The following is a 21,513-nucleotide window of genomic DNA, read 5'->3' as shown; positions in this document are numbered from 1 at the left end:
GGATGAGAAACTGACTTTGGTCAAACTTGTTTCAAATTACTCTAGCGTTTTCCAAGCCATGCCAGTGGTGCTGACTGCCTTAAAACACACAGTGACATTTGGGGCCTCAACTGCTATGTGCGAGAACTCTTTCTCGACGTTGAAGAACGTGCTTTCAGAGCACGGACACAGCATGTCGCATAAACGAAAGTCTGATCCAGCTGGCATTTGAAAAAGACCATGGTAAAATATTTAGAGAAGAATGGAAAGAGTTACTGCTGAGGAGGTTTTACTCATTGAAGAGAAGACTGCAGCTCTACTGAGGCTAAATTTCTGTATTTAATAATCTCTGTATTTAGTATTTTTCTGCTATATTTTGTTAAATTTTGTAAAATTTTGTTATTTGATATTTTTTTTTTATATTTTGTACCCTAAATTTGGGTATTTTAGTATTTTTGTTATATTCCTTCCTATATCTATCTAAAGGTAGGATTAAATATTTTGCTCATGTTTTAAAAGGTTTGATGATTAGTCACAGTTGTCAGTGTTGTCAGGTTCAGGTTGATTTGACCGTAGTATTACTTCTGAAATAGTGTATCTATTATGATGAGTTTTCTAATATATAGGTCTAGGCTTTTTTTGGTATATAGTAAGAATATTCAGTGCTCTGTTGTCATCTGTAAGTTGCTCACTAGCTGCTATTTGTGTGGTTGTAGCAGCAATATGTTTGTTTACGGCACAATAAAATTTCAGGAACGTACCAAATATGTATTTTCTTGCTTGGAATAGGCTCCGTTATGCATTCATTAGATCGTCCCCTTACGGTATTATTTTAGACACCCCCTCTTTAGTGCTCGGCTAGCACCGGCTCTGTACTCCTGTCTCAGCATATGCATTGCACGAATAATGTTTTTGCAGCTCATGTACTCAGATTTACTTTCAGAGATTTTGTGAATGCATAATATCTGTATTCCATTTCCAATGCTTTATTAAAATAGGTATTGTGCATGCATAAAACTTTAATACAAACATTATTTAATCTACAAACAAAGTCATATCAGGACATTTATGAACACAGTGAGATGAGTTACTAACATCAGGTCATTTGTAAAGACGTAAATATGAACTATAAAAATGTTTATAAAAATATAGAAAGAGAAAGTTTTCAAAAGTAACATGTATTTAAAAAGCACTATTTACTTTCATCATAATTTGTTCATCAGTGAAGTTTTATACATCAACAAGATTAACTTACTTTCTGTTAGAAAACAGTGACGGCCTTACAGACTTCACTCACGTTTCCAAAAACCTACATGTTTACATGTTTTACAGTATACAAATGTGCCACATGTAAATTTACAGAATGAGTATAAAAAGAGTAAAAAAGTGTTCCTGCATACAGGAAGGGGGTGAGTAGACTACTGCTGTGTACAGGAAGGGGATGAGTAGACTCTACTGCTGTGTACAGGAAGGGGAGGAGTATACTCTACTGCTGTGTACAGGAAGGGGATGAGTAGACTCTACTGCTGTGTACAGGAAGGGGATGAGTAGACTCTACTGCTGTGTACAGGAAGGGAATGAGTAGACTACTGCTGTGTACAGGAAGGGGATGAGTAGACTCTACTGCTGTGTACAGGAAGGGGATGAGTGGACTCTACTGCTGTGTACAGGAAGGGGATGAGTAGACTCTACTGCTGTGTACAGGAAGGGGATGAGTAGACTACTGCTGTGTACAGGAAGGGGATGAGTAGACTCTACTGCTGTGTACAGGAAGGGGATGAGTAGACTACTGCTGTGTACAGGAAGGGGATGAGTAGACTCTACTGCTGTGTACAGGAAGGGGATGAGTAGACTCTACTGCTGTGTACAGGAAGGGGATGAGTAGACTCTACTGCTGTGTACAGGAAGGGGATGAGTACTTTCTGAGGAAGATCAGATGCTTTAATGTTTGCAGTAAGATGTTGGAGATCTTCTACCAGTCTGATGTTGTGAGTGCTGTCTTCTTTGCAGCATTATGCTGGGGAGGCAGCATTAGAGCCGGAGAAGCAAGGAAGCTGAACACACTGATAAAGAAGACTGGCTCTGTACTGGGATGCTCCCTCAACTGTTTTGATGTGATCGTGGAAAAGAAGACACTAAACAAACTAATATCCATCCTGGACAATGCATCACATCCCCTCCATGACTTATTGGTCAAACAGCTGCAGCAAGGACCGGTACAGGAGAATAGTTCATCACTGTACCAGGATGTTATTGTGTCTGTTCCTTAAATAAGTGCATTGGGCTTCTGTTGGTGGGATTCTGTTTACTGCACTGCTGCTAATCACTATATAATTACACTGATGCAGATTATTCTGGATGATCATATCTACTTTGCTGCATATCTGTTGTTAATACTTGCACTGGTGTATACAGTTACATTTATTTTATTTTAATTAATATTTATAATTTTAGAAATTACATTTATTTTATTACTCTTGATTATGTCTTACTGCATATGCTATTCTTTTGCTGTAATTTGTGAATTTTCCTTTGATATTATTTAAGTTATCTATCTATCTATCTATCTATCTATCTATCTATCTATGTATCTATCTATCTATCTATCTATCTATCTATCTATCTATCTATCTGATAGCTGTAGCTTCATCAGAACAGACACACGGCTCACTGCACAGAGAAAGAAAGAGACAATAAATACATTCATAAATACATTTCTCCTGATATTGCTGTCACTGATATCACAAACTTGTTAAAGTTAACTTGTTGAATCAGTGACAGAGGCAACAAATCAGTTAAGTTATTTGCTTTGTCAGTATTATGTATGTTCATAGTTAATTATTTCATAATTGTCCAAGTAGACTGAAATAATGGAAAGTTATCTAGACAGCTTCCAAATGAACATGGATGAACTCTTACAGATTCTGTGAGGTGGGGTTTTGTGTACATAGATACTATAACTGCTAAATCTCTTTAATGCAGCTTTTAAAATCTTTCTTACTTAATGGTGTTTGGTTTGTCTTTTAAGATACATGCTGTAAATGTCATGAGTCTTACCTCCATGTTGTGCTTCACTGCTGAATAGACAGTATCATCAGTCACACTGGCCTTTTCTAGTGGAAATCAGATAACATGAAGTAATCTCCTGAACTATTACAGATCATCTAAATTATTACAAAGAATATGATCTAAATATTAAATCATACACAATTAATATACATTAGACCACAGCAGTGTTGACTTCTGGATTCTGATTGGTCAGAAGGTGTTGATTAATTGACAGAAGTGCAGCTGCAAAACACAGGTTTATATTAATGTGGTCATTCTGTGATGATATTATTCAAACGCATGTAATATGGACTTTTAAACATGTAAAACATGTTAATATGGACTTTTGTGTAAGAAGTTTATTTAGCATTTATGAAAGGAGTCTCCAGTGTCACCATGGTGATAAATTTAGGACATTTTCTGTCATAGGAAATCAATACAGAGGACTTTATGCTTGGTAACAGGACAGATAGCAGATTTTGTCTTATTCACTTCAAGAGGCTGATAAGGGAATGACTGTTTATACTGTAGATGCTGTAAAATTAAATGCGGAAGCTGCTGTGGTTAAACACTTCGGGTTTGTGCTGTAATAAAAGAATAATCACCTTCAGTGTAAGAACTCTGAAGCTGTAACTCTGCTTCATCACACCACACTGTCACTGATTATTTTCCTATAACAGCACAACATAATGTTTTGTTCATTACATTAAACTTCATTTTGCTCTACCTTTTTTTCTCTTTGCTTTTTTCGCTGGTTTTAGTTCGATCTCAGCATAAATCACACCAGCATCAGCGCCTGCAGTATCTGAGAACAACACCAAAACCATCCCAATGACCTTTAGCTTTTTTATACATCAGTCATAACATCAGTCATTATCAGTCTCTAGATTATGACCTCAGACACCTGGATGCATTTTGTTAATATAACAAATGACTGAATGTGCTGAAGACTTCAAGTGTTATCTGCTAACTTTGTTTTTAAATAAATCCATTAAATGTCCCAGCATTGAAAATCCTCTACCATTGATCATATTTGCATTATTTTTCTTCAAGTGGCTTCATTGCTTTCAGCTGCAGCTTCACCTGAACACAGTGCAGTGTGTTAGTTTCTACAAGACACTTCTGTACTTTACTATATAGAGTTAATCTATAGTTAAATCTCCTAATGCAAGAGGAAATGTCTGAATGTTTGAACTCTGCTTTGGCCTCTGCCGTTCTTCTTTTCTTGTCACTTCTTGGCTGGATTTCGGACAGTTTTGCTCATGCTGTGTTTGGATTACACTGTTCAGATTTGTTGCCTTGGACTCTTTCTTTGCAAGGACCTTTTGCTGTTTAGCTAGCTCTCCTCGGTTTCTGTCCCTGGTAACTATTGGTTCAGACTTCTCCTTGTTCTGTGATGTTTTGCTGCTTTGTGCTTCGCCTTGTCTCTGTTTTTTGTGCAGGAGTTTGTTGGGTGTTTGTTATTGGAAGCACCCCTGCACTTTCTTTTCACGATGTTTCTGCCACTCCTAGCAGAACTATGGCATCGGCAAGCATGAGCTTTTTCGGGCGGTTCAACTTCACCCTGCACTACTGCCTAGGCTGCAAAGAGGAACAGGTTGAGGAACATCTCATCCTCCGTCATGCTCAGAACTCTCCACCTTGACCTCGAGAGGAGGGTGCAACCTTTCTCCAAACTTCCAGGTCCTGATGGCTGTCCGGGGGGAAGGCTGTTAATGACCGATCACCTCCATTCCCAAATCCTCCAGTGGTGCCATGGTTCCTCTGTCCTCTCCCTGTTCAAATGGATCCCATGATCTCTATGGACTTTGTCACTGGCCTCCCTCCATCCGCCGGTCACACCGCCATTCTCTGTTGTCGACCAATTTTCCAAGATGGCCCACTTCATCGCCCTACCCAAACTACCGTCAGCCAAGGAGACTGCCCAACCCATGATCCAGCATGTTTTTCACCTTCATGACCTCCGCCGCACAACATTGTCTCGGACCGGGGACCACAGTTTGCCTCCAATTTTTGGAATGAATTCTGAGAGCACCTGGGGATTACCATCAGCTTGTCATCCAAATTCCACCCACAGTCCAACGGTCAGACTGAGTGGCTGAATGAAGAACTGGAGGTAGGGCTCCGCACCCTGTGTGCTGAGGAACCTTTGTCTTGGTCATCCAACTTGGAGTGGGTTGAATATGCCCACAATTCCCTACCTTTGGCTGCCACTGGCTTCTCACCCTTCCAAGCCACCTACGGTTACCAACCGCCGCTGTTCTCGACCCAGGGACTGGTCAGGCGATGTTGATGCGTCTGGAGAAAGGCTTATGCAGCCTTGCTCAAGTCTTCCAGAAGCTTTGCTCAGTGGGCCAACTGCAAGCACCATCCAGCACATCCTTACCAGGTCGTCCAGAGGGTCTGGCTGCTGACCAGAGACCTGCCCCTGAAGGTCATCTGCCGAAAGCTTGCAACACGCTTCGTTGGTCCATTCCCCATTTCCAAGGTGCTCAACCCTGTGGCGGTATGGCTGAAGCTCCGCAGGGTCTTGTGCATTCATCCTATGTTCCACATCTCCAGACTCAAGCCCGTCCAAGCCTGTTGTTTGGTGACTATATTAAAGTTTGTTGTGTGTTTATAATAATATTAATGTGTAATCTAACTATGTAGTATTTACAACATTACACTTAATATTTCTAGATTTAATATATGCAAATATGTTTTTTTTTCTTTAATAATATACACTGTATTGAACGGTTTCTTGCACTGTATCAGGATGATATTTAGCAAAATAATTTTGAAATAATTTCCTTTAATTAATTATAATAATAATTAAATATTCCAAATAAGATCTTTTCATCAACACTTTTAGTTATGCATTCATGAAATAACCTTTAGTTATTTTCTATGACCATGTGATACATCAAAATGTGCTTTATTCTTTAGAAATTATGTTTTACATAACATAGCTAAAGCACTTATCAGACCTTTTTTCCTTTTGCAGGACCACAACAGGATCATTAAGATCAGAAAAGTGATGAACAAAAATCCCAAAACCACAACCAGTCCTAATGTTAAACCACTGGATCGAGGACCTGAGACTGGGGAGAGAAAAATGCATTTTGGCATTTAAAAAAGAAACTGTATTAATAAAAAGATAATCAAATAAAATAATTTCTCAAAAGGTTTCTCACATCTGACTGAGATCCAGCTTTTGGGTGACTCTCCTCTCTCTGGGTGTTTACAGTGGTAGAAACCTTCATCTGACTTTGAGACAGTTTGGATGATCATCTCTCCTGTAGTCTGGTTCTGGAGAACTGATCCATCTTTATAGAAATCAGCTCGGAGGTTTGAGGGATTTGGGTTGTGATATAAACAGCGTAGAGTCAGAGGATGTCCCTCAGTCACAGGATGGACAGGACTCTCCAGGATCACATCACCATCTAGAACACAGAAAATCACAAACAAGGAAATCCACACACTATGATGTGTCTGTAGATAATAAATAAAAGTGCTCTAATTTATCTGTATATAACGTAAAACCCCTCTAAACCTGTGGAGTCTGCAGGTATTTAATTCAAGTCTGTAGAAAACTGCCTACACTAGCTCATGAGAAAACATTCAACTGAATTATGGATTCATCAGTACAGAATTATATGAATACTGAATATTGATTCAATTCCATGATCATTTACTGGTACCAGTAAAACTAGTATCTACTACTAGTATACATGTATTCATAGAATATTTTTCTTTTCCTTTAACATTAAACACACTACATGAAGACTCACCATGCACTGTGATGTGGACAGGATTACTGTTTTCTCCAGATTCAGACTCACACCAGTAAACTCCAGTGTAGGATGTGGAGAGGAAGCTGATGTTACATGTAGATCCTGTAACTGATCCCCAGTGTGAACAATCTAACACTCTCTCACTGTGTGTGTATCGTCTCACTGTCCATCCAGTAGAGTTACTCTGGTCCTCACAGCTCAGTGAGAGAGAGTCATTAGTAAAGTGTTGAGTTCTGCTGGGATTGATGATCAGAGAAACTGGAGGAGATTCACCTTAAACACAGAAAAGAGCCATGAAAAATAAAAATTAAAGATGGAAATGTGCAAAATATTGAGGCAGAACACAAGGACTTTTTACTAGGAAGTTATTATTTTTATTTTCCTGTATGTTACCAAGAAAAATTAGCCAATGACAAGGGTTGGAGAAATCACAAAATACAGAGAAATACAAGGAAAATCATGACAATGATCCTCTACCAGCACATAGGACTATTCAGATTCAAGATTCAAAGGACTAAAGTCCCAGGGGGAATTAATTACTTTATTAATCCCAGGGGGAAATTGCTTAATATTAAATTATTAAATTGTTATATATATATATATATATATATATATATATATATATATAAATGAATAAATAAATGCTGCATTAATCTGATCTTACATTCATACTTTTATACTTCAAAACAGTTAATTTTCCTCACCAGTGATCCATAGTGGCTGTGGATTGCTGTACTGTGAGTGAAGGGCTGGTTCTCCTCTCTCTCCTCTGCACATATAAACTCCTGTGTGATTAAGAGCAGCAGGACTGAGAGTGTATTTGCCTCCAGATCCTCTGCTGCTGTCTGAGAGGAGCTCCACATACACGCTATAGCCACCATTATTATTTATTCCAGTTAAGCCGTCTCTGTAGGGAACAACTGTGTACCAGCTGAATGTCCAGTCTGTAGAGGAGTCTGTAACATCACAGCTTAGAGTCACTGAGTCTCCTTCAGTCAGCCAGCTCTGTGGAGATACACTCAGTACTGCCTGTGGTCTCTCTGTTACACAGGAAATATAAGATGATTTCTTTTCTAGATTTTTTCTAGATACATAATGTGTCAAGATGAATTTGTCATCATGGTGTAAAATGATGACATAGGTATAGTGGAATAGTAAATGCAACAGTTTGGTTTTATTAACTCTATCAGCTAATTTATAGGTACATTTTTTTCTTTTTAAACTGTGAGATCTGATGAAATTAATTCTTAAAATATGTTTTAAAACAACACACTGTAAGCTGGATGTAGCTGTAGAGACGTGATTATAATTGCACATATAATTTCATTGCCATACTTTTCCCACAAAATCCCTATCTTCATTATTAAAATAATTTCAGTATGACTCACACACACAATACAACTGTACAAAGTTTCAAAAATTAAATGAAATGATAAATTATAATTAGGATTACAGTATGGGGCTAAAACACACAGAGAAATTAAAGGAAAAACTGAAGTATAAACAAGACATTTTAGAAGAACAACCAATGACAGCAAAGGGGCAGAGACAAGACATAAATCTGAACAAAAACCCACATGGCAACATGTCCCAAATATCCCTGATAACTCTTTTGTCCTGAAAACTTTCAAATGTCTAAAAATACACAATTATAGCTTAACCTCTATTTTATTATTTGTTAAATAAAACACTGAATCTCATCAGACACAAATGAGAAATATTTTTAAACGTATGTATTTCAAGATTTTAAACATTCTGGAATAACAACAAATAATAATAATAATTAAGCAATATTTTTTCTTACCCCTTCTAACAAAGCTGTGATAAAAAGAGGAAAAAATCATGACATACCTCTTACTGTAATCTTTATAGGATCACTGAACTCTGTGTAGTAGTTTCTCCTGTATGCTCTACATTTATACTCTGTTTCTTCTGCATTATTGACTGTTACGTTAAGGGTTTTCTCTTGTTCACTGTTCAGATTCTGTAACTGATTATTTTTGTACCAGTGAAACTCCCATCCAGTCCCCTGCTGCAGCTCACAGCTCAGAGTGACGGTGTCTCCAGTGTAGACAAAGCTCTGAAGATTCACTCTCACAGTCGGTTTGGGTTTTGCTGTTGGTATGAAATGATGAAGGAGTCAGAGCTGCTTTTCACTTTACAACATAAGCAGTAGATTCACTGTGTCTAACAGATACTTTGTGTCTAAAACAATCATATATAATTTATACAGTCATGTTTTCTTACACGGCCGGTATTCAGTATATTTTCTATGGAACAAAATTCATGATTGGATTGAAGTCCAGAAACACTGTATTTACTGATTTTAGATTGTTATTTTATGGATCCTGCACAAATCGTACACCACCAACTGAACATATCTGCAATGAGCAAAACATTACTTCCTATAGTAAAGCCATGGCAGAATATATAATATTATAAAACTAAAATATTATAAAGTATTTGAATCACCATACATATTAATACCTAGAAATATAGCCAACAGAAGTGAATCAGGATCAGGTGAAGATAATGAGGCTCATATTTAAATGTCATGAGAGACTTCAACCCTTAGGTGATGTTACTTTCTTCTTTGTTAATGTTCACTGTGTTCTATTAATCAGACTGTCTCACCACACACAGTTATACTGGAAAATTAATATAAAACCCAGATGCTACTGAAAGAGACATGATGATTCTTGTGAAAGAAATTGGTGTCTACTAGACAGGGAAGTGAAATTTAACATTAAAGAAACAGGGACTCAGTTACTGACAGCTCAAAATCTGAACCCTAAAAAATAATGTTAACATATTAAATAACTAATAAAAACATAGACAATAAAAAACACAGACTCATGTGATATAGTCAGTGTAACAACGTTACTGGAGTGTGAGGAGCGTGAGCCTTGTGGGAGTAATTTTTTGAATGGTTTAGAGTGTTTAAAGTGGTTTAGAGTGTTTAAAGTGTTTTTGAGTGTTTTAGAGTGTTTAGAGTGTATTTGAATGCATTCTTGTTTGTGTTTGTATGAAACAATCAGAGGACAGCATGGTTGGGTTGTCAGGCACCACCTTAATTCATTGGTCACCTCTATTTACAGTTTTAACAATGAAGGGTTTAACACTACGAAGTTTGGGTGCGAGATTGTACGGCCTGTGTAGAATCAGTAGCAGTGGGAGTAATGTCCGTCTGGCAGACTTTGTTGACAGTAGATGAGACTTGGATGGAGTTTCAATCTTAGTATAGCCAGGGTTGGAGCTGTGCCCAAGGTCCTGAGCAGAAGTGCAGCGTGTCATAGGAAGCCAAGGGTAGAGGAATAATTGGGAGGAAACTGTGATTAAAACTATAGCAGGTGTAGAAGTGAAAGAAAACATTGTTTGCAAGGAATTAAAACTAAGCAATCTAAGACAGAGCAGTGGCCCTGAAGCGTGCCCATGTTGTCCTCGGAGGTGAGAATGAACTGGTTGATGAAAACATAGTCCCACTGACAAGAGCAAACAAGCCTATTATTATTTTTTATGACTGACCTCGGAAGTCCGATTATAATGGTATTCGAAAAAGTTAAAAAGTAATAGATAATGGTGTCGAAACAGAACCTGATATTTCAAAAAGAAAATAGGAGTGACTTTCTCAACAAAGAGGGCATGGTTTGAATATTATGAACCGATAAGAGAAAAAGAATAAAAAGACTGTGTTTTGTGATGCTTATTTTGGAGGTTGTTGGGATGTTCATTCGTGAGCAGCTCAATTCTTGTAACCAGCACTGATTGCAAATAAAACCTTGTATCTGTATTCATCTAGTCTGCATGATTCGTCTTCTTTAGTTAGAGTCTTGCTCAACTGAGCTGTCGGGTCACTGTGGAGTTTGGAGTCAGATTATATATAGCGAAGTATTAATTGAGTAGAGTTAAGTAGTGCATTATAGTATCAGACAAAAATATTTTCCACATTGTTTTGGTGACCCAGACGTGATTGGAAAATACGTGATTGGAACAAGGCGCAGTGGAGCCCCGGACCTGGGACCTGTGGTTACGGCCGCCACCCATGGGTCAGACACTTGGATCCATCTGGGACAAAGGTAAGGCAGAAGTCTGCTTAATCAAAATTCTGCATTAGTTGTGTGTGGTCTGGGGAGGCAGAGGCGCCCAGGCCGAGGACGGATCAGCCCTGTTTCGTCTTGATAGAGTATTAGTAAGTTAAAGTTATAAAATCATATGATAAAAATTGCATGACCAATGCATGATAAAGACTGGATGGTGTCAGGTGTGTGAATGAACTAAAAATCATCCCTGCGGGGTTCAGTATGATCGAAAGTCCTGGTGAGTTCCAGGTTGTATGAGAGAAAGTCCTGTGAAAAAGACCTTGTTCCAGAGCGTTCAGTAGCAGAAATTAAATTCTGTGAACAAGAACACTGTCAATGGGAGAAAAGCAAGAGTTAAGTAACAGGTGCATCAAGTAAAAAATTCCTGGATCCCGGGTGATACAGTGAAAGGAATTTACAGAGCAATAAAGAGAATAAAGAGAAATACAGAGAAACAAGCCCAGGCCCGGGTAAAATTCCCGGGTCCAAGTGATAGTGACGAAAGAGAAAAAAAACGAAGAGAAAAAGTGCTAAGTAGAAATTACTGGATCCAGGTGATAGTGAAGAGAGAAAAAATAAAGACAAAAAAACAGAAGAAAATAAAAAAAAATAAATTGTGTTTGTCTTTGTTGCTGTTGTGGTATACCTGAGGATTACTGTGCGGTTTTGAATCTAGGTGATGGTACTGCATGGCTAGTTTTGCATTTTGTGAAAAGCTAAAGGTGTTATTGAAATGGTTCCAACTTAAAATTAAGATAAATATTGTGTTGAAACGATCACTCACAGGTGGACGGTAAAAGACGGTAAATAGGTACCAGTACTAGGCTAGAACCTAGAGAACTAATTGGCTGATAAATCTATATAAAACAGGCATGAGCCTATGGCAGCAAATTTATAGTGAACTTCGACACGAAGCCGCCTCGCATTTACACCCACCCTTAGAAGAAATCCTGCTCTGTCTTAGCTCATTGACCGTAGTAAAAGAAAACAATATTTTCGGAAAAGACCCTATTGTAGTGGCAAGAAGTGTCATTGTTAGGAGGCGACGGAACAGCGATAGCAAAAACCTGAACCAGAAATACATGCTGGTAGCTGAACTATCCATAATAACTAACAGACAGATCACCTGAGGGGAACTAGAAAGGTGGTTACTGAATTCATACACCATCATACTGACATCACAGATATAATTGACACTGAGTGCAGAACCAGTTGGATAGGTCAGCTTTTTCTGCCCGGGGTGAAACTGAGCCCATACGAATAGAATCTGAGTTTGGCCGACACTGTCTCTGAATGGTAGAGCTGCTTGTATCTGCACGCACGGGGAGACACCATGTCAGAGCCTATTTTACCATTTCAGAAAAATTAAGTGGGGAGATTTCTAACATTACAAGGAAGGCAGAGAAACGTGGGTTGAGACTACATCTACGTAATCCACAGCCCTTCCAGCCAACCACTTGCAAGTTCGAGAGAGAATTTGCTGAAGCAGCCCTAGAATTATTAAATAAGGAAATGGGAAAACTTACTTAAAGGTAAAGGTTAACATAGCAAAGAGGTCCTAGAGGTCCTCAACACTGAGGCTTGGATCAGCATCTGGCAGTTGGGACGGGATCGCAGGCTTTATAGAAGGTTCACTGCAGGTGACCTGACAGTTGATCCACAAGTATCAGTACAAAATTAATTTGTGAGACCATTTATATCCCTGTCTTTAAAGTTTAGAGCTGTTTACGTGAAATACCCAAGAAAAGAAACATTCTAGGTATCCTGTCACTGCAATTGAGTGTGTGTGTGTGCATGTGTGTGTGTGTGCAGAAAAGATTCTGCTGTGAAATAAAAGGAGAAGTGAGACAGGCATTAAAGAAGAAAGAGGAACGGAGAAAAGAAGAGAAAGAAGTGAATACAAAACAAGAGAAGACTGGAAGTGAACCACCCCTATACTAAGAAGAACAAGGTGTAAGTGGGAAAAGAACCGGAATTTACCCATCGTTAACGGCATACGAACGTGATGGGTCAAGTTGGGACGAAGTGGAGATATCAGTAAGCAATCCGATTAAGGGGAAGTTAAGGAAGAGCAGAGAGACAGGTGATGAGCAATTAAGGGATGGTGAGAGAAGAGAAGAAGAAGAATATGAAGGCGAGGTGGAGAGGCTGCAAAATGCAAAAAGGGAGTGCGATGATTATCTGCAGACATAAATGGGTCTGGGTTGGATGCACTCTACACCGATGGATATCAGTGAAAAACAACCACTACCATATTCAGCCAAGCCCTCAGCAACACAGTCGACACCATCAGAGGCATCGAGTGAGTATGAGGAACCTGTGACAACAGGAACGAGAAGTGCTACAAGCAATGTGCGACCAGTGGTGGAACCAACAGAACCACCAGCGAGACGAATGCATGAAAAGAGAAGGCATGACAGCCTAGAAAGGCGTGTCAGCGGCACACTCTACATCGAGTCAAGAGAAGATGCAGAGAAAAGACAAAGGTGTACCAGTGAATACGCGTATGGGCAGGAGAACACCCAGGAGTTAGCATGACAGTTGCAAGACTTAGAGGAGTGAGTAAACCAAACAGTATCCGGATTGGAAAATCAGATGAGAGAATGCTTAAAGCACCGCAGAGATACAGAGAGGAAGATGAAGATGAAGCAGGAATGAACCCAGTAGTTCCAGGCACACATTATACATTATGTGGATCAACACAGGAAAAAGATGAAAAAGACAAAGGAAGCTTCAGTAGCTCTGTTGACTCAACTATACAAGACACAACTTGGGGAGCTCAATAGGGCAAAACAGAAAGAGAGAGAAAAAGAAAAAGGAGGGAAAATGCAAGTTGCAGTAGTTGTTCCAGTAACACAAGAACTTGTACAGAGTAATCAAACACTAGGTGTGTTTGACTTAAAACGGCACTGTGCAGACCGATAGGTGTAAGACATTAAAGTATTGCGAGAGCGGTTCTAGAGCATATTCAAGCGCACAAACTAAACCGATCAACATTTACTTAATTCCTCTACACTCCGGGGGCAAAATTCGAAATAAAACATTAGATTAAAATCATTTGGGGCTTGGGGCTTTACTCATACTCTTAATCAATAAATATATTTAAAAAAATGCAGCTTGTCATGTTACAATAAAACTACAAAACATAAATTCCTTTGTCCTGAATACTTTTACATGTTGGAAGACATAAAGTTATAGTTTTACCTCTATTCTTTTATTTGTTATTTGTAAAATGTTTCTAAACAGTTTCATTGAATCTCACCAGCCACAAAGAACAAAAACTTTTAAAGATGTGTATTTGAAGATTATTTTGACATTCTGGGATGAAAAAGGAATGAAAATCACATTTTTTCTTACCCCTTCTAACAAACCTGTGATGAAAAGAGGAAATACTCATGACATACCTCTCATTGTAATCTTGACAGTATTACTGAGCCTTGTGTAGTAGTAATAGCCGTGGTTTCTCCTGCGTGCTCCACACTTGTACTCTGTTTCTCCTGCATTATCGACTGTCATTTTAAGTGTGTTCTCTTGTTCACTGTTCAGATTCTGTAACAGCTGATTATTTCTGTACCAGAGAAACTCCCATCCAGTCCCCTGCTGCAGCTCACAGCTCAGAGTGACGGTGTCTCCAGTGTAGACGGAGCTCTGAGGATTCACTCTCACAGTCGGTTTGGGTTTTGCTGTTGGTATGAAATGATGAAGGAGTCAGAGCTGCTTTTCCCTTTACAACATAAGCAGTAGATTCACTGTGTCTAACAGATGCTTTGTGTCTAAAACAAACATTTATATTTAACATTTGATACAAGATGTTAAAGCTGTATGTTTTCTTACACGGCTGGTATTCAGTAAAATTCCTATGTAACTAAATTTTCAAAATTCATGAGAGAGAACGTTTTCATTCACCTTAAAGACACAGATGACACACAGTTGAGGGTCACTACACACGTCATTTAAAATATTTGAAAGTTCATTTTTCAATCTGACTTTTGGCTTTTTGAAAAAATGTAAGTTAAAATTCTATATATATGCTAATTAATGAATATATGTAAGGCAAACTAGAAAAATGTATTAGGAGTATCTACAGCTGGATTTCAAAGAACTGTAAATGGATAGTGGCGGTCAGCATGTCTGCAAAGCTTACACATTTTATACAGATGACAGCAGAACAAGTTTTAAATGTTTTAAATATTTAAATGACCGAATACATTAATAACTAGAAATATAGCCAACAGAACAGAAGTGAATCAGGGATTATTTTCCCAGCAGTGTTCGTGTGAACAAACATCAGTCAAGTGAAGAGAAGATAATGAGGCTTGTTCATAATGCTTAATATTAAGAAATCAGGGGCATCATGGAGCATTTCATTTAGCACTAGTTATGTCAGTTGCTCTTTTATGCTGCTGTCAATAAAATTTAATATAAAATTGTTTTATATTTAATGTGTTAAGACATTTAAGCAGCATAAAACTATTTGAGATTTAAAACTATTTATTCAAATCTGATGTTGCAGCCATACTCCATGAAAACTGTATTAATAAATCAGGAACAAATTACCAAATTGTGCACAACCTTTTCAACTTCAAAACAAAACAAAATATAGAGACAATATAAAGGATAAACTACATATAAATCACCTTGAGCCTGGGCCACTGGTATAAGTGAAATCAGCACTAAAAAGGAAACAGAAACAGAACATGACATAAATATGTAAAATATTCAGTCTGCTAATGAAAACAGAACATTTTAGACACACAGAACCCACAAGATTAAATATTCTTCAGGAAATCTAAACTACCATCTATAAGAAATACATTTTAACCTCTCTAAATAATAAATATGCAATAACTTGATTCATATGATTTATACAAAGGTCACTTTTCTGCTCATGAAAGTGTTTAATTTAAATTATTGTGCAAAGTAACCAAATATATACTTTGCTTTTATTTTTTGTTATTTTATTTTTATTTTACTTTACTTTACTTTTGCTATTCTTTACTTTTTAATAGGTCATAGACCAGGCTGTTTTATATATAAAGTTTAATTTTATTAAAGGTTTGTACACACTTGCTGGAGTAAAAGTTTCTGGTCCATTTTCTCATTTAAAAGTTTTTCCACTCCCTTGCTTCTCAACTCCACATGAAATTACCGAATGAATTAATTGTATTATTTTATATCCAATGTTGTTTTTGTTCTTTTGGCAGCTCCCTGTTCAGAGTCGCCACAGCAGATCATCTTTTCCACATATTTGATTTGAGGATCATTTTTCGGGCCTATTTGAATTTACTCATGAGGTGACATCATGAGTAGTTTTGAACACCATTTTTATTATTGCTTTATTTTCCTCTCCAAGATACATATCAGTAACAAGTGCCATGATGAGGAGATAATCAGTGTTATTCACGGCACTTTTCAGTGGTCATAATGTTATGCCTGATCGGTGTATATATGTAAGTATATCCACTTCAGCATGTAATATTCTAAACATGTCTTCACCACTGCCCATTATTTGTAAATACATATTTAGACCACATATATCACTATTTATAATACCTGCTAAATCTCCTTTACAAAAGATATCCATTCCTCTGTACACATCACCTCCTCATAGCTTTATATATTTATTTGTAATTTATTGTAAATAAGCACTTCTGGTTAGATGCTAACTGCATTTCACTGGCTTTGTATGTGTACTATGCACAATGACAAAGTTGATTCAAATCTAATGCATCTCCACTTCTAATTCTGACTGCAGGAGAACACGGAGTGACCACTCTGCGCTGAACATCGACGGGTCCAACGTGGAAATCGTCAAGAGCGCCAAATTTCTTGGTGTTCATCTGACAGGGGACCTCATCGGGTCACTCAACACCAGCTCCGTCACCAAGAAAGCCCAGCAGCATCTCTACTTCCTGCGAAGGCTGAGGAAGGCTCATCTTCCACGTCCCATCCTGGCTACCTTCTACAGAGGGACCATCGAGAGCATCCTGAGCAGCTGCATCACTGCCTGGTTTGGGAATTGCAAGACCCTGCAGCGGATAGTGAGGATAGCTGAAAAGATCATCGGAGTCTCTCTTCCCTCTATTATGCACATTTACTCCACACACTGCATCTGTAAAGCTAACAGCATTATGGATGATCCCACACACCCCTCACACACACTCTTCACCCTTCTGCCATCTGGAAAGAGGTACCGAGGCATTCAGACCTGCACAACCAGACTGTTAAACAGCTTCTTCCCTCAGGCAATCAGGTATCTCAACAGAGAACTGAACTGTGCTGAACATGGTTGTTTTACACACACACACACACACACAACAGAGAGCTGGTCTCACCAAAGAACTGATCTGAGCTGGACACACACACACACAGACACACACACATGCACAAAATTTGTCCTGTTTACATGCACACATCACTTACATTGATCTTGTTTACACTTTGAATATTTTATAAATACTTTAAATATTTTAAACTGTTCACTTAGTCACTTTAATTACATGTATCTGTTTTAACTTAATTACTTCTGTTACTTCTACTGATATATTCACTGTCCTAACCTGTTTCTATACGTCTGTGCATCCACTGTTAACACTGTTTTTTGCACAATAGTCAGCATTATATGTCTTGTCTGTCTGCACTGTTTTGTCTTGTCATCTGTCTTGTGCACTTATGTTGTATGTTTAGTTTCTAGAGAATGCTCCTAGTAGGAATAGTATAGCTCTATGTTTGTCTGCATCACCTGTACTTTGTTTTTGTTCTGTGTAGCACCTCTGGTCCAGGAGGAACGTTCTTTCACTTCACTGTGTACTGCATCAGCTATATATGGTTGAAGTGACAATAAAGCTTCTTTGACTTTGACTTTCACTCTATTGTTTTGTGCATGATTCAGGTGTGAGGCTCAGAATTTGGAATCAAAACCCTGAATGCAAGCAACAAGCAAACATTTTCAGTCTGATCAACTTTTGGCTTTAAAACAACACAATAAGTGTCAGTTTGGTGACCTTTATCCACCTAGAGTTTACAGTTGAAAGGTTTTAAGTCAGTTGTTGCTTTGACACATCAAGCTTCACACCTCCTCCCCTTCTTCACTGCTGAACAACCCTGAATTAAAAAAAGAAGCTAAACCACAACTGGAAGACACTTCTCTGTTCTCACACCTCAGAAACTGTCACTGCACTCTGTGTGTCACTGTACAAGGCTAACAAGAAGTGTTTCTTTCTGCATAATTCTTTGATAGATTTGACACAAATTAGTAAATTAGTAAAAAAAACTAGACAATAGTTTGGTGTTAGTGTGTATTACATTGAACTTATCGCACTAAGATGCTTAACAGTACAGACCATAATAGTAACAAAATGTTACTGTAGGTTATACAATATTTTCTCTTTTTGAAGATGTCCTGGCTTTACCATAGTTCAATAAGTGTCAGTGGAGTTAAATTTATCCACATTAAAACATTAAAAAGTTGAAATAAAAGAGAGCTATTGCTTTCACATGCACATTTTCACCCCTGCACATTTTTTTCACACCTTCATTTCTTCACACCTGAATGTTTACCAGCGAGCTGCTCTCTGTTCTCAGGTCTGTAACACTGTCACTGCTCTGTGTGTACAGGACTAAGGAAAAGTGTTTGTTTTTGCACATGCATTGCTATTATTTTTAAAATAGAAATAATAATTAGTAATTATTAATAAATAATGATTTGTGATCTTTTTAAAGGCTGTGCATTAGTTTGGTATTAATCTGTATTAGAGGGAACAAGTATCCCTGAACAGACCATAATAGTAACAAAAATGGCAACGTTATTAGGTATTTTCTCAGAAGTTCTTGTTAATGCTAAAATGCTTTTGTTAAAACTTTTAGCACATCCAGAAGACTCTGGTTCCACCATGTGATTAATGGGTCAGGGCTGTTTTGGCAGCAAACGGGAGAGCAACACAATAATTAGGCAGATGGTCATAATGTTATGGCTGATCAGTGTATAACCGGTTGTTGTTCCTAATAAACCAGTTGTTCCTAATAAAATGGCCAGTGAGGATATGTTCTGAAATCTTATCACTCTGAATAGTTGTTTTGTCTCCTGTTTGGCTTTAAAAGAGTTCAATGAGTGTCAGTGGAGTTAAATTTACCCTCATTATCAACAGTTAAAAAAGAAAAAGCTAGTTGTTGCTATAACACATCCATCTTCACACCCCCTCCCCTTTTACTGTTCGCAGCTAAATTTCCACCACTACATGAAAATAGAAAAAGAAACCACATCTGCACACTGCTCTCTGTTCTCAGGCCTCTAACACTGTCACTGCTCTGTGTGTACAGGACTAATGAGAAGTGTTTGAAGAATGATGAATGTGAGAAGTGTATTTTAAAAATGTGAAGTACATTAGTTTGGTATTAGTGTGTATTAGAGTGCACATGTTTCCCTGTACAGTCCATAATAGAAACAAAAACGGAAATGTAGACTATACAGGAAACACCACCAGAAGGAGACCATCAGATACAAATTCCAACAATAAAGACTCATTTACTCTCATTAGATTAAACCCTGTGTTTTAAACTCGCTCTACTTGTTCTCTTACCTGTTGAACTATCATAGTTACTGAGAGTAGATACACATCAAACTAAACCCTTCTCATAACAGATATGGAGACACTGATCCACCTGAGCAGTCATGCTGAAGTACACACAATGTCCTAATCACACAATAAGATCATCACTCAGGACATTCAGACTGCAGATGAACAACTTTATACCCCACCACTCACTCTAATGAAGACACAAAGAGAACATTTACTCACAGAGCATCACAGAGAGTGGACTGAGCTCCATCCTGTCCCTCTAATGACTGACTGACTGACAGAGCAGAGGTGTGTGTTAAAGCTTTACCACTTCCTGTGTTGTAACAGAGTGAGTGAGTGGGAGAGAGAGAGAGAGAGAGATAGAAAGAGATAGATAGAGAGAGAGAGATACCCACCACAATGTCTGATTATGACTCGTCTTGTATGTAGATTCTGACACATGAACGTTCAGTTCAGTGTAAAAGTTGTCAATGTCAGTTGTGGTGTCTGGATCCCTGTCATAGCATAATGTTCTAGTGTTGCTGGGTTGTTGTTTTTTTTTGGCAAATTGTTTGATGCTTTTGCAATTGTTTTCATTGTAATCATAAGTTTGTATACACCTTTTTATTCAATGTTTTTTGCTCTCCTTTGTATTCAACTTTGTATATTAATACTGAAGATGTTGAAATTGACAGTATAAAATATGGAATTATGTAGCCCACAAAAACATGTTAAATAACCCAGAATATAATTTTGATTCTTTAAAGTAGCCACCTTTTGCTCAGAGATGTTGAGTACTTGTTAGCTGCTCTTCACTCACTTTCCAGTCCAAATCATCACAATCCACCTCAGTGGGATTTAGATCAGGTGAGTGTGGAACTCAGGTCATCTGATGCAGCACTACATCACTCTCTTTCTTGAACATATAACTCTTATATGTTTGTGGTTATTGTCCTGTTGGAAAACAAATGATGGCCTCAACAGGTACAAACTAGATGGAATGGCATGTTGCTGCAAAATGCTGTGGTAGCCATGCTGGTTAATTGTGCTCTCAATTTTGACACCAACAGTGTTACCAGCAAATCACCCCAACACCATCACACCTCCTCCTCCATGCTTCACACATTCAGGAATGTCCATTTCTTGTGTTTCTTGGTCCAACCAAGTCTCTTCTGAAGTAATGGTTTCTTTGCCACAATTTGACCATAAAGGCCTGACTCACACAGGCTCCTATGAACAGTGGAAAATGTCTGCCGTATGAGAGGAGCAGGACAGTGGTGAGGTGTGCTGTAGGTCAGACAGTGGAGTTCAAAGTGGAGGTGGGACTGCATCAGGGATCGGCTCTGAGCCCCTTCCTGTTTGCTATGGTGATGGACCAGTTGTCAGAGGAGGCCAGACAGGAGTCTCCTTGGACAATAATGTTTGCAGATGACATTGTGATCTGTAGTCAGAGTTATTGCTTTAACACATCCAGCTTCATACCTCCTCCCCTTCTTCACTGCTGAACAGACAAAAAAAAGAAGCTAAACCACAACTGCCAACTTCTCTCTGTCCTCAGGCCTCTAGCTGCCTGTGGATTGATCTGAATAAAGACGATGGACTTGAAAATATGGACGGCTGGTAACTTTTATTGAGCAAAAGGCCTAGAACTGGGAGGAGACCACTCTCCCTTTCTTTGTTCCCATGTTTCCCTTCCCATTACATCACCCTCCATCACGGAGGACACAATACCAAAATAAAAGTCCTTAGAGAACACATGGAGAAATACAGTAGAATACAAAAAACATTAAACAACTTCACAATATCATCAATGCCCATATATAATATAACCAGTAATGATAATAGTATAGTGTTCCAGTAACAAGATAATAGGTAATAATAATAATAATAATAATAAATAACCCTAATAAATTGGCCAGTGAGGGTATGACCAGCTGACGCTGCTGTGTTTCTGACTATAAACGGTGATTTTCCGTGTGTCTTTAAAAGATTTCAGTGATGTCAGTGGAGTTTACCCATTTACCCACATTATCAGAAGTTAAAAGTTAGTCACTGCTTTCACAAGTACATCTT

At 38.2% G+C, this 21,513-nt stretch overlaps 1 protein-coding gene across 1 annotated transcript in view; it reads right to left on the bottom strand.

The window, feature by feature from the left end:
* Positions 1–773: 773 nt before the first annotated feature.
* Positions 774–21,513, bottom strand: part of LOC131356325 (Fc receptor-like protein 5) — a 148,281-nt gene continuing 127,541 nt past the window's right edge. The window contains exons 16-19 of the mRNA XM_058395230.1: positions 6,204–6,501; positions 5,997–6,110; positions 3,755–3,832; positions 774–3,092 (exon numbers count right to left, since the gene is read on the bottom strand). Coding sequence (XP_058251213.1) covers positions 2,977–3,092; positions 3,755–3,832; positions 5,997–6,110; positions 6,204–6,501 — 606 coding nt within the window. The 3' untranslated portion in view covers positions 774–2,976. The remainder of the gene's footprint in view (positions 3,093–3,754; positions 3,833–5,996; positions 6,111–6,203; positions 6,502–21,513) is intronic.

The sequence above is a fragment of the Hemibagrus wyckioides genome, linkage group LG07 (assembly GCF_019097595.1).
Source record: "Hemibagrus wyckioides isolate EC202008001 linkage group LG07, SWU_Hwy_1.0, whole genome shotgun sequence".
NCBI lineage: Eukaryota > Metazoa > Chordata > Actinopteri > Siluriformes > Bagridae > Hemibagrus > Hemibagrus wyckioides.
This window is presented reverse-complemented; position numbering and strand designations above follow the sequence as displayed.